Here is a 13,732-nt window from a genome sequence, read left to right as displayed (position 1 = left end):
AGGAAGAGTGGGGGAGAGAGAGAAACATCAATGATGAAAGAGAATCACCAATCGGCTGCCTCCTGCACACCCCCCACTGGGAATGGAGCCCGCAATCCGAGCACGTGCCCCCAAACAGAATTGAACCCGGGACCCTCCAGTCTGCAGTTCAACGCTCTATCCACTGAGCCAAACCAGCTAGGGCCATTCTCTCCGTCTCGATAAGATTGGTCTCTACAGTGTCCAGCTGTATCCTCAGGAGCACTCCCAGGCAGGCATCTAATTATGTGCTAACGCAGATATGTGCTTCCTGGTCCAAAGTATCAGAGCCTTCAGGACAGGGCCTTGGTTAGAGAGTAAGCATGGTTTTTGCTTATGAGCATGAGCCAGACACCTAAATACCCGATAGAATACATTCTTCCTCATCAAGTCTGTTCTTTACAAAAGTCAATTTATATGTGCAATTAATGTAATTTAGTTGTTACGTGAAAAATAATGTCAATACAATGAAAGAACAGTAAGATAAATTAAGCAGCCTTTTGAAAGGCAGCAGAGTAATATACTTTTTCTGGATCATAGAATTAAAAATTGTAACATAGATTGATGCTATTCAGAGTACAATTTAAATTCTTATTTAGTCCTGTTGAGAGAATATTGTTACACTGACCCTCAGTAAATGCTTCCCCGGAGTCAGTCAGCTGTGCACTGTGAACAATTTGCTTATAATGATTGTTTTCTCACTTTATACAGCTTCCTCCAGCGTTGCACCACAATTTGAAAAGAAGGGTTATAGAGAGATTCAAGAAATCCCTCTTCAGCCAACAGAGTAACCCTTGTAATTTGAAATCTGAAATTAAAAAGGTATGGTATGCTACATTTAGGAATTCTTCTTTGGCTAACAAAAACACATCCTTCGAGTTAAATTTCCCACCTCCTTTGCCTGCTACTCTTTCCTCTATTAAAGGGTATTATTATTTTCTTAGTCCATTCAGGCTGCTATAACAAAAATACCATAAACCAAGGAGCTTATGAACAACAGAGATTTATTGCCCACAGTTCTGGGAGCTGGAAGTCGAAGATCAGGGTGCCAGCCTGAGGACCCTCTTCTAGGTTGTAGACTGTCTACTTATTGCATCCACACGTGACAGAGGAGACAGGGGAGCCCACCTAGGCCCCTGTTATAAAGGCATTTTTAAAAATAAGAGCACTTATAGAAGGCTTCCTTCCTCTGACCTGATTACCTCTCAAAGGTCCCACCTCGTAATACAGTCACCTTGGGGATTGGTTTCAACATACGAATTTGGGGGGACAAAAATTCAGATTGCTTCAGACACTAAGTCAAGAATATGTCTTTGCTTCTCATTTTCTCACCTTTATGTCTGAAGTCACTATTCTCAGAAGACTAGCAGAAAGTTCTTTCCATATTATTGCATGTTTTCCTAAGACTAAATATTAGTAAATATTTTTACTCTAAATAGACTTTAATCTTGTTTTAGAGAACTCTATCCCTATTTTTTATTAGAATGTTCTTCAACAAGTCCCTAAATTGAGTGTTGCCAGTCTGAGCAAGTCACGTAACCATCTCAACCATGATTTTTTATCACCTCTGAGAACCTTATAGATAGGCTGAACTATTGTAAGGTTCTTTCCATCTTGACATTCTACCACATCCTAGACTTCAGGTGCTAGTAAATATTTCTATTCATACATTCAGAAACTAAATCACAACGAGGTCAAGTCAGCCAGACAGGAAGAAAATTGCTTGTTTCTGTTTAACAACATGGTGACAGGAAATCCCTTTGTCCTGCTCAATAGCATTTTAATACAGGTGTGAAGATGGTCATAAGCTCCCATACCTGTCCCCGAAAGACCCAAGGCCCGGGCAGTTTGGGCCCACCTGGGTACAGATCCTTGGTCCCACTCCAATTTCATATAATTTTTAAAAGTTTCATCACATACTTAAACGTTGGCACAGTCATGCTTCTAATGACATTTTTTTAAGGGTTCTTTTTCCTTCAATGTCTCCAATTTTAGGCATAAATGTGCTCATTATTCAGTCTCTTTGATAAGAAATTCAGACAGTGTGTTGGCTTTGTTACCTTACATTGGTGGTGGCTGCACATACACACACAAGAGATGGAAAAAAATAAAAGGCACAGAAGCAGGTAAACAAAGCCTAAACCCCGACTCACCAGAGATTAGAGAGCCAGGTTTCTTGCATGGGCTGTGTTGGCAAATAAGGCCAAGCAACAAAGCTGGGGGAGATCAGAACAGAAGTGGGGGAGGCCGCAGATCAATATTTATTTTAACATATTTCTGTATCATCTCACTCACACCAATAAATAGATTTTAAAAAGACAGAAGCTCCAATCTCCCATGAAAAGATGAAAAGATTTTTATGTCCTTATTAAAATGATATTCAGAATAACCCTGGTTGTACACAAAATTCGTTTTAACAGAAATCCCAGCTTGAGGAGATGAAAGTGCCAGACACGAACGGTCTGGTGCACAAAGGTGGCGCGGCTCTTCCCCCGAAGTAATTTTCCATCCGTGCGTGTCTTCAAAGCAAATCATTTTCTCTTTGATTACTTAGGTTTTCACTTTTGATCCCTTCCCTGCTGTTTTTTCTCTCCTAATAGAAGAGAGACTTCCTTTCATTAAATTGCACCCCAACCTTATCTGCCTGCTTCTGTATGATGGCGGCATCTCTCATTAGAGCACCTGTCTTCTGTCCTTGGTCTGGGGAGGTAGAAGCAGGGATGGATGGGTGGTGGCGGGTGTTCAGGGAGCATGGGTGAGGGGATCCAAAGGGGCATCAATTCATCTTTAATTTCACCTTGGTTAAGAGGCAGATTAAATTCTCCTATGACGAGAGCTCCGGTCCCCTCCTCTGATAGGAGCGTGTGGTGGTTCACGCACCGTGGTGTCTACCCTCCTGATCAGTCAGTCGGTCCTCATCTCCTAGGTGCTAAAGAAATCTTCATCCTGGGATGTCAACGTATTTTCTGTCCTTCGCCACTGAACTGAGAAGCCAACTCCTCCGTAAAAACCTTCCATCATTTCCCTGTCCAGAATTCATCTCCCTTGCCCCCTACTTCAGGCCCTTCTCACACATATTGCTGTGTTTTAAGTACCTTGTCATCTGCCTTACTTTCCTGTTTTTCCCAAAGGCAGTAAATGTGTCTTATTCTTCTTTGATTCCCCCAGGGTCTTGCATAGTGCCTGGCATATGGTAGGTGCGTGATGTGTAGTTGTTGAATATAGAAAACATTCCATATATATTCCATATGATATATTCTATGTTGGGTCTATATAATACATTCACATATGGATATAAAAGGAAGCCTTGCTGCCCCACCTAAATCTAAATGAGAAGAACCAGTAGCCTCTGTTTTTCCTCCTTTCTGGCATAATCTCTTGTTAATGATGACTTTTGTTCAGAGATGGATTTTTCATCCCCTGTACAACCACAGAAGAGCAGCGAGTGGTGAGGGCACGTTAAACGCATTTGATGTCCACCTTCCCCTCTGGAACTTCTCCTGAAACTTAGGGACCAGGTCTCTAGTCTGAAGGAGTCGTTATGGGATCACTGTGGCTATGACCCACCAGGCTATAGAGAGGAATTAAAAATAAATAAATGAAAAGGAAAATCCCTTTTCTAACAAATGAAGGTCCTTAATCATAACTCACCTGAGGTGCTCTTCAGTCCAGTGGGCTCCACCTTGGCCAGAGCTGCAGAGGAATAAAGCATCCGAGTCATTGTGGAGGTTTCTCTGGGAACTAGAACTTGCAGTTTGGGAGGAAGGAGAAACAAACAAGATAGCAGATAGTCACTTAAATTAGAAAAGGAAGTATCAATATGAATGAATATGAATTTATGATAAATCACACCTTTTAAAAAATACAGATATTTTCTAATGTTTTCACTAAAGTGGTCTAGAAACTAAACAAGCAGCAACGAACTCCCTTAACACCCAAGTTTTCAGGAATGGAAAAGGATAGAACTATATTTTTTTCTAAAGTGTAGTGTTTGGCAACATGGAGATTGAAAAACACAAATGGTTTGTTTTTAACAGCATCCAAAGTGCATTCATAGGATATAAGTTGCTAATATGAAATGTTTTTATTAAGTTATAAAACGCATAATGCACACAGAGATACATTTACAGCTCCCTGAACTTTAACACATATGTTCCCCTATGTGACCACCACCTGCACTGACACAGAACAGTTCTCCTCCCCCAGAAGGCTCCTGCCTGCCCTTTCCTGGCCCCTGCCACAATGCATGTATTTTCCTGATTTCTATCCCCATCAGTTAGTTTTGCCTGATTGTGAAAATGTGTATCAGTGAAGTCCTATACTTTGTATTCTTTTGATTCTGGTTCTTTTGCTCAACCCATTTGCTGTGGGTGTCCAGAGTCTGTTCTTTCTCATTGCTCTGAAGAAGTCCACTGGGTAAGCACACCACAACACAACACAGCATCTCTATTTTCCTGCTACCAGGGAACATTAGGGCTGTTTATAGCTTAGGGTTATTGTGAGCAAAAGTGCTATGAACATTCTTATACATTTCTGTTGATGGACAGACATACTCATTTCTTTTGTGTAGCTACCTAAGAGTGGGATTGCTGAGTCATAGGGGAGGCATATGTTGTTTAAGTTTAATGTACACTGCCAAACAGTTTTCCCAGTGATTGAACATGATGTATTTTATTTTATGGGTTTTGTTGTTGTTGTTGTTGTTGTTAATTCTCACCCGAGGATATTTTCCCATTGATTTTTTTAAAGCGAGTGGAAGGGACAGGGAGAGATATATAGAGAGAAACATTGATGTGAGAGAGACAAATCAATTGGTTGCTTCCCATAGGCACCCTGACTGGTTCCAGCAACTCAGGTATGTGCCCTTGACTGGAATTGAACCCTGGGTCCTTCAGTCTACCACCCGGCGCTCTATCCACTGAGCCAAACCAGCTAGGGCACTATGATGTATTTTAATTCATTAACAAAGTATGTGACTCCAAGGTAACCACTGTTATGTGGTCCAAATTGTGCCATATGTTTGTTAATACAAGTCGACATTTTAAAAGTATATTATGTTAGCACAGGCACTAAACCTTGGCCAGTCCACATGCTGGTTGGAATTAAAGGTGAAAGGAGGATAAAAAAATGTTTATAGTCAAAAATTTCATTAAAAATTTCAGCTGCACAGAAGGGCATTAAACAATTGCAACTTTAATAAATTCTGTCATTTGGTGAATTACTCTTTCCTTTAGAGCAGTGGTTCTCAACCTTGGCTGCACATTAGAATCACCTGGGAATGTTTTTAAAATCCTGATTTCTGGGCCTCATCCTCCGGAAATTCTGTTTCTTTGTTACTAATGTTGTGGCCCCACCCCATGACAAAGAAGCAGAATTTCCGGAGGATGAGGCCCAGAAATCAGGATTTTAAAAACATTCCCAGGTGATACTAATGTGCAGCCAAGGTTGAGAACCACTGCTTTAGAGTGTTGGGAATCAATGTGTGGAAATTAAAATTAATAGTTATTCAGGAAAATGTATTAAGAAATGTGTTTGCTTTGGTAGGAGAAAAAGGCATTGTTCAAAGCAGATAGGTGGTTTGGGCTAAACATATTGTTCTGTTGAATAATTGAAGTTCATTCCACCTACGCATGATTAAAAAACACACAAAACACCACATTTTGATGTCCCAATCCATGACGTTATTTTTCTATCTATTTTTTATTTCGCTCTCATAAAGCTATAAAGTGTAGTGTTTTTTTCTTTTCATATGACCAGGGAATTATCTAACTTGCTCTCGGTGTAACTTGGCTGTTTCTGATTTATACGTTATTTTGGAAGGAAGAAGATGTGTGTGTATCTATTTACAAGGGATTGAAATGCACAGAGCACTAAATTTTCTGTGCAGTCGCAGGGAAATGGAAAAGCGCACATAGAGGCCTCCTGCCATTTGCTTCTGAGTGTAAAAGATGATGTGGTTTTGCTTTTTCTGTTCCAGTTATCTCAGGGATCTCCAGAACCGATCGAGCCCAACTTTTTCACGGCGGATTATCATTTATTACATCACTCAGCAGGTGGAAACAGTCTGTCCCCAAGTGAACCGGCAGGTAATGGGCTCCAGCATGGGAAATCTGACGCTCACAGAGAAATATAGCTGTTGGAGTGAGAGCTACCTTTAAAGATTATAATCTTCAATTTAAAAGAAAAATAGAGCTTATTTTGATTGTCTAGGGAAATAGTTCCAAGGGATACGGTAGGAATCTAGAAATTCCCTGAGATTTACTTTCCCTACTCGTGGCAGCTTCCTTGATCATTAATACTGTAAACTAACAGCAGAATCCGTGTGGGTGAATTATATTTCCTTTTATTTCTTCTTGCTTATCTGGTGATGACAAATCAAATGCCCCAAAGCATCCAGGGAAATAAAAAGCAGAAATGAAGAGTTTGAATATTTAAAATGGAGAAAATTTGAACCTTATGTGAAGGATCCACATCTGACATATTTAATTTTTTCTTTTGCACAAATCTCACATCAGGGGGCTATATATAGCATAGGGACTAAAGGTACAGATTCTTACAGATTCTAGACATAGATGCCTAGATTCACATCTGGGCTCATCCATTTAGTAGCTGATCTTGGGCAAGTTATTTGACCTTTCTGCATCCAGTTTCTTGCCTGTAAAATGGGGATAAAAATGGTACCCGTATCACAGAGTTAAAGTGAGGATCCGTGTAAACTCAGAAAAAGTGCTTGGCCATTAGTAGGGGCTCAGCACATGTTACATATCTTGTGACATTCGAACTCTCAGAAGTTTTCAAGCTACTTGAGGTTTCAGAATTCCTCCATAGTTTTTGAGTCCCTGTAAACTATAGTTACATCACTCAGTGGAATGGATAGAAGTCCAGTTTACAGTTAAATGAAGACTTGTCATCTCAGCCTAGAAAAATACTCACTTTGGTTGTGTCTTTGTGGTTGCCTAATGTAGGCAAATTATTTCATGTATTAATTATGAAATTTTCCCTAAGTCTTTGATTCCTGGGATAAAGCTATCCTGTGTAGGCAGAATTTCACATGAAATAGATCCCGAGAAATCCATAAGGTGAAGATAAACTGTTGTCTAAAGTCATTTGCTTTTGAAAGCATCTCCCAGGCAGGCGAGTCAGTCTGCAGGTGAGCCTTCTGACAACAGCAGCTCTGTGAACTAAAGAGTCTGGCAGAAGTCTCTCTGTGGCCTGAGAGCAAGTGGACAGATTGGACCAGGACAGCTGGACACCCCATCCCAGAGCAGACCAGGAATATCCCTTGTCACAGCAGGCTGGGCAAAAGCAAAGACAGCAGACCCTGTGGGCTTTAAAAGCAAGCTTCCTCATACCTCCCATGCTCATGCCTCCCCTTGACCTTCAACCCATTTTTTTTCTTCTCTCTCCAAACTGGCAGGGGAGCCCCAGGGCATCCACACAAGTCAGTGTTGATTGATTTGAGTGGAAGCTGGTTGATGTTGCTTTGGGTGGCATCAGGGTGGCTTACGGTGTTAGCATTTCATACTCAGATCAAACATCAAAACAAGTATTGCCTTTTGGCATTAAATGTATACATTTTATTTCCCTCTAGGCAGCCGTAGGAAAGGGTCAGGTCTTTTGTTACCTTTTACTGTCTTTCTGCTTCCTTCTAAAAATTTATCTTCTTTCTAGCACTTATCTATTCTCTACCTTGTGGACTAGTAAGAGTTCAATGATCAGAACACTCACCCATCAGGTAGTTGCAGTTTGGAATCACTTCTCTCTCTCTCTCTCTCTCTCTCTCTCTCTCTCTCTCTCTCTCTCTCTCTCTCTCTCTCTCTTAATGGAGGAATACCCTAAATCTTTGTGTATTATTTTGTGATGGCTACCTCAAAAGCACCTACGTATTACAGGAAGAGAAAAAGTTTGACTGTTCTAAGCCAAGACTATTTGGGATGTTTGCAAGTACTCATTTTCATCATTAAAAAACTGACCTGTTCTCCCTGCAGTTGAGCCGTTATTGCCAATAAAGTCTAACTAAGAAAACCAAATGTCAGACTTCCCATCATTTATTGCAGGCCTCCCCACCAGCTCTGACTTGGAGGAGGGAATAACGTATGAGCAGATGCAGGTGAGGTTTCAGCAGTACCTCTGGATGATTTTATTTTGTTGCTTTTTAACTCAATGCTAACCCGATTTTTTTTCCAACTGTAGACTGTGATTGAAGAAGTCCTAGAGGAAAGTGGTTATTACAATTTTACTTCTAACAGGTGAGCTCTAGAGTTTGCTTTCCAATTTGAAATATCATTTGAGATCATTGGATATTAGATCTGGTTTCTCTATATTTGATTCCAGAGGGCTTTCCCAACTTTTATTTTAAACACTTTTATAAAATATCTTGTCTCGGACTAGATATACCATTGGTAGAATATATGTCTCTCATCTTTTGTACAGATGCAGTGTTGTTGAAAAGAAAGGGTGATCACTTAGTAGTAATTTACTCCCATAAAAATATGAGCACAGTAAAATTTTTAGATTTTTTTTTAAAAATCAAGCAGTTGTTTGCTCCATTCCATTAGAGCTGTAATCTCATATTTCCATCCCTGAAATTTACCCATTGCTTGTATAGGATGCAAGAGGGGAAATGCAGCAAAACAATCACTTCTGTTTACTTTATGTTTGTGAGAGAGGGACTTGTTGTTATGTGTTGCCATTTGAGTACCCTGTACAGAAGTTGTATAGTATCTTCTACTATAACCATTATTGATGCTCTAAAAATATACTCTATTTTGTCAATTTAGTACAGTTCTGAATTTCTACAGTTTTACTCTTGGGCATGGTGTTGGGCACAAAGATTTGAGTACAATTAGTTTATTTAAGGGGCAATTCCAGGAAGCACTGGTAGGGGAAGAGATCATTCAATAGAAAAATCAACGAAATATTAATTATCTCTTCCCCAAGCAAGTTACCATTGTAGATGACTGGAGCTTGATCCCACCAGAGAATCTGAGAGCCTGTATAGAACATGGGTCTCACTATTCCTCCAATTTCCACCAATTATTGTTTGAGGCCTTTCCCCAGGAGATGTTAGTTATCTGGCATTTCTGGCCTCCTGGAAAGTGGCAAAGCCTATTCTAGAGGCCAGAGAAACTCTCAAGGCAAAAAAAAAAAAAGATGCTGGCCGTTGGAATCAGGCCGGCATGCTTCGAAGTGGTAAGGATGAAGGAATATGAGAATTGACAGTGTCTACTACACACCAGTTGTCTCTTGAGTTTTCCAAGAAGCCACATAGAATATGCATGGATAGTAAGCAACCACATACACATTATATATGGCTAAAAGTAGCTGTAGGAAGCATAGTCTTATGGAGTTTGTTCTCCCAAAGTGGCCTTTTATTGCCTGGAGGAGCTGCCTTCCTTTCTAACTAGTGAAACTATCTTGTGACATGATTTAAATTATTCAAGAAGTCTTCCCCAAAGATAACTATTAGTAGCCATGTTGAGAGAAAGAGGGCCCAAGAACATCCTGTGAAGGTCATTGTATGGAAATTAGATTCTTTGTGAGGTTAGTTCAGTTTCCAACATTGTTTTTCCTTCTGTTTCACAAGTTGTTCTTATGAATCACACATGAGATTAGTCAACTGCTTGTTCTTTTGGTGTGGCAATATATTTCCAAAATACTACCTTCATAAATGTAGTTCTGTTTTGATTTGTAACTGAAATGATGAGTAATTCTCATTTTCCAAGGATATATTGTTAATAGAAATCTCCATCTCCGTGTTCACTAGCTTTCCAGCATTCCTGGAGAGATGTAATTTTTCACTGTCTACTCCCGGACTGGAAACACTCAGCCTTCCATGGATAGTGTGAATGTCTCTGTTCTTGACTCTTAGCATCTTAATTTCAAGTGCTTTGTCTTAAGTGTGGGCAAAAGTAATACTTGTCAGTTTTAATACTTGTTTTTTTGTGTTTGTTTTTTGTGGAGATGCTGGGGAACGAATCAGTTTTTAATCTGTATCTTCTCAGAGACTCAGGATCATGGGCAATAACTATCTTCATATTTTGCAGAAAAATCAACTAAATATTAACCAAAAAAACAGGTGTTTAAGGAACTTAGAGAACTTTTTACATGAGCTAATTTTCCTTTAAAAAAAAAAACAATTTCAGCCTTATTTTTGAAAAATTTGCTTATGTTTTTCAGTTCTACTATCACATTTTAAAAATAAAAATCAAACATTACTTCTACTTCCAAAGACATATTCCCGTATTAAAAGACATTTCAAATTCTCTTATTATGATAGATAAGATGCTTAATAACAAAGGCAAAAAATTATTCACATTTGTATTCAGAATTGTGAATAGAATAGGAAGACATGATTTAAATGATCAAGTTCAAGCAACATAGGATATATATGAAATATTCTTGAAAATGCTTTAAATGAAAATGATTCACCCATATAAATCCATATAACCATAACACTCCCTTTTCTGCTTCTACTAGCAATGCCTATGCACATTAAATATCTATTTTATATATTCATCAGTTAAATGGGAGTGGGAGGAGCAATGCAAGTTGATTCAATGTAGATCTCTTTTTATCTTGCATATCCCTATTTCTCAACACATATTTCTTGGGAGAAAGACTCTTTACAGTTGACTAGTAAAAAGAACCCTTGGTTTTGTTTACTGGTATTCCAAATTAGTTCCCAAGAAATAATTCAAGCTCTACTTAGAAGAACCTAATACTTTAGAAGCTGGAAATACACATAATTTCAAATACAAATCAAATCAGCTGTGACAGTAATGATTTTTTTTATAATCAAAGGATAGAGGATGTTAACTATCACAGAACATGTATAGGTATTTAGAATCATTAGATTGTGTTTTCCCAAATACCTCTTAGAGAAGAGCTAATATTGCCAGAGATATTAATAGATGTTCCCTGAAAAATAAAGTTTCATGACCAAATATATTTGGGAAACTCTGAATGTACAATTTTCCATTTGTGAAGAATGTTGACACACATACCGTATGAAAGACTCTGAGATGGACTGTAGGAAAGAAAACTGTTGACTTTGTTTAGCCCAGTAATTCCTCAGCTTTTACTGGGAACACAAGTTGAGAAAAACTTCCCTAGCAATATGATTAGAAATGGGAAACATTGTTTTAACTCCTTTGCCAGTGTCTACTCAGATCTGCTATTATTCTCATTATCTTCATCATCATCATCATCATCATCATCATCATTAGAAAATGTTATTAAATTACAATGCACAGAGAATTATATACCTAATTCCTGTTTACAACTTAAGACTGTCCAAATTTATACACACATCTACAAGGCATCAAGATAGCAACTAAAGCATTAAGCCACGAAATAACACATTTTCAGCTTAAAGACTTTGTTTAGGGATAGAGCCATGCCACTGGCATCTAGCTATTTCTAGAACTATTTAAATAATGAGGATAGTGCTGGGGCAGTTGGTAGAAAGAATCTCTCTGGCACAAAATGCTGCATTAGTTTAAAAAAATGGTAACAGAAACAGAAATAGCAGCAAGAAACCATAACCAAATAGGGGATTCTTCATTTCTGGGCTTCTGGGAAGGGGAGGTAGGCCGGAGTGGAGAGGAAGAAAGCAGGGTAAAGAAAATGAAACAAGGTCAAAACAAACTTGGCCAGCCCAAAGCAGATCATTTCTAGGGTTATATGATTAATCATATTTGACACATAAACATTTAACTTTCTTACCAGAAAGATACAGCCTAGCGTGCCTTAATGTTCTCATTGTTGTTTGTGAGAGTAAAACTGAGTTCTGTGAGCAAATAGATGACAAATATATACTTAGAGGTAACATTAATATTTTATTTTGTAACGATAAAATATGTGTTGAGAAATAGGGATATGCAAGATAAAAAGAGATCTACATTGAATCAATTTGCATTGCTTCCCTCCCCCCATTAACCGATGAATATATAAAATATTTAATGTGCATAGGCATTTAAATGTACAAGCTACTTTGAATAGGTGTTTATTTTTGCACTATACAAGGTTACCAGTTCCTATTGAGTTCCTAATTTGACACAGGCATTCATTGTGTTGGCCCTGAACGTTAGTAAAAGGTTGCTTTCTAAAAATCTCCTCATTCTATTATTATTTAGAACCGCTTTTTTACTTGTTGTGATTTATTTACTTGTACACCTGAGCAACTGCTCTGGAAATGGAATGTGTAAGCTAAAATATTCGTGACTCTATAGAACTCTCTCCACTTCTGAATCTTCTAGGTATCACTCCTATCCATGGGGGACCAAGAACCACCCAACCAAAAGATGAAAATGCTGCACTTTGAATGAACGTGGTTCTCCCAGTGAAGTTCAAGTTCGGGACTTCCGCCACCACTGCAAGATGCCTGAGGACTGGGTGCTGTTAAAAGAGTGTGGAGGAGAAAAGACCACGATGCCATGGTGCTGGCAGGACCTCTTTCTGGAGGTCTGGTGGTAGGCTCTGTGAGGGCTGCAGTGCTTGGAGGCTCAATTCCTGGGATGCATTACACACGGGATGACAGGGCTCCCAGTGTGCTCCTGGGAGAAGATGCTGCAAATTCACCTGCGGGAAGAAAACCCACTCCTCACAGAACTTTCCTCCGAGTTAGAAAAAATGAACACCTTGTCATATTTTTCAAAGAAATATTTTATACTTAGAATTGCTAAGTTCAGAGACATCTAGCCTTCCATGTATAAAAAATAGTTTTAGATAAAGAAAATTATAGGACTCAAAATAATAACATTTTGGGTGATTCACTGTATCTCCCATTTTTTTAATCTTAAAAGATATTTAAAATGTGATTGAATTTTTTTTTGTTTGTTTTAATGAAAGGATTGGTTCTCTCTTAACCACTTGGGTGCTAGTGGTCTTGAACCCAGATACAGTGTAGACAGTATTGTAACCTTGCACAGCCTCTGGGAATAACTATCAAATAGTCATATTTAAGTTAGAGTAATAGAACATATGGATGTACAGTGTATATGTACATATGAGTGGGGGCAGAGGGGATTTGGATTAGGCTAATGCTTTGCTGCTAATCAAACTTATAGTGTTTTTAGAGCACTTTGAAGAGTTCATAGAATCTATGAAAGAGATGCAATATTCCTTGTTCTAAGTCTCCCCTTACTAAAATTACATTGTTATAAAATTTCTATTGTTGAAAATTCGAAATGAAAATAAGTTATATAATAAAATCGAAGTTCCTTGATTCATTGAGACATCCCTTAAAAAGAGAAATCAGAATACCAGTGTCCCATTCCTATATAGAAAGAATTTATGATGGAAACTTTCTAGATTCTTATTAGGCTATAATATCTTCATTTGGCTTCTTATAACTTCTGTAATGTCAAGAAATGCCCTTATTGTCAAATCAGACTGCACTTCTAATTCCTTAAAGAATATTTTAATGCTATATAATTAGTAATCTGAAGTTAGGCTTTTTGTTTACTTTTCACTGAGTTCTGTTATCTTTTTTTACATTGGTATATTTTTAGCACAATTGAATAGGATTTATTTCAATATATTTGCAGTGGTTAAAACACTAACCTTTTGTATAGAATGGGAAACTATTTTAATGTGAATTCATCTTGTTTTACAATTAGCATGTTTAATACTTAAATGATACCCAAATTCCCTTTAGCTAATGCCTTTGAAGACTGTCAATGAATCTTTGTCTTTAAGCCAAAGTAATAAC

The 13,732-nt window shown here is 38.2% G+C and overlaps 1 protein-coding gene across 4 annotated transcripts in view; it reads left to right on the top strand.

Annotated features, from left to right (window-relative positions):
- The window catches only part of NEK10 (NIMA related kinase 10), a 123,971-nt gene extending 110,507 nt beyond the window's left edge, over window positions 1-13,464 (top strand). For 3 of the 4 annotated variants that reach the window (XM_036332793.1, XM_036332791.1, XM_036332790.1), the window contains 5 exons: window positions 730-840; window positions 5,996-6,104; window positions 8,076-8,128; window positions 8,212-8,267; window positions 12,279-13,464. In XM_036332793.1, coding sequence (XP_036188686.1) covers window positions 730-840; window positions 5,996-6,104; window positions 8,076-8,128; window positions 8,212-8,267; window positions 12,279-12,327 — 378 coding nt within the window. In that variant the 3' untranslated portion in view covers window positions 12,328-13,464. Of the gene's footprint in view, window positions 1-729; window positions 841-5,995; window positions 6,105-8,075; window positions 8,129-8,211; window positions 8,272-12,278 lie in introns of those variants that run through there. The other variant, XM_036332794.1, reaches the window with a different exon arrangement.
- The last annotated feature ends 268 nt before the right edge of the window (window positions 13,465-13,732 follow it).

This window comes from Myotis myotis, unplaced genomic scaffold (genome assembly GCF_014108235.1).
Source record: "Myotis myotis isolate mMyoMyo1 unplaced genomic scaffold, mMyoMyo1.p scaffold_m19_p_13, whole genome shotgun sequence".
In the NCBI taxonomy this organism is placed as follows: domain Eukaryota; kingdom Metazoa; phylum Chordata; class Mammalia; order Chiroptera; family Vespertilionidae; genus Myotis; species Myotis myotis.
The sequence above is the reverse complement of the archived record's forward strand: the minus strand, read 5'-3'. Positions and strand labels throughout refer to the sequence as shown.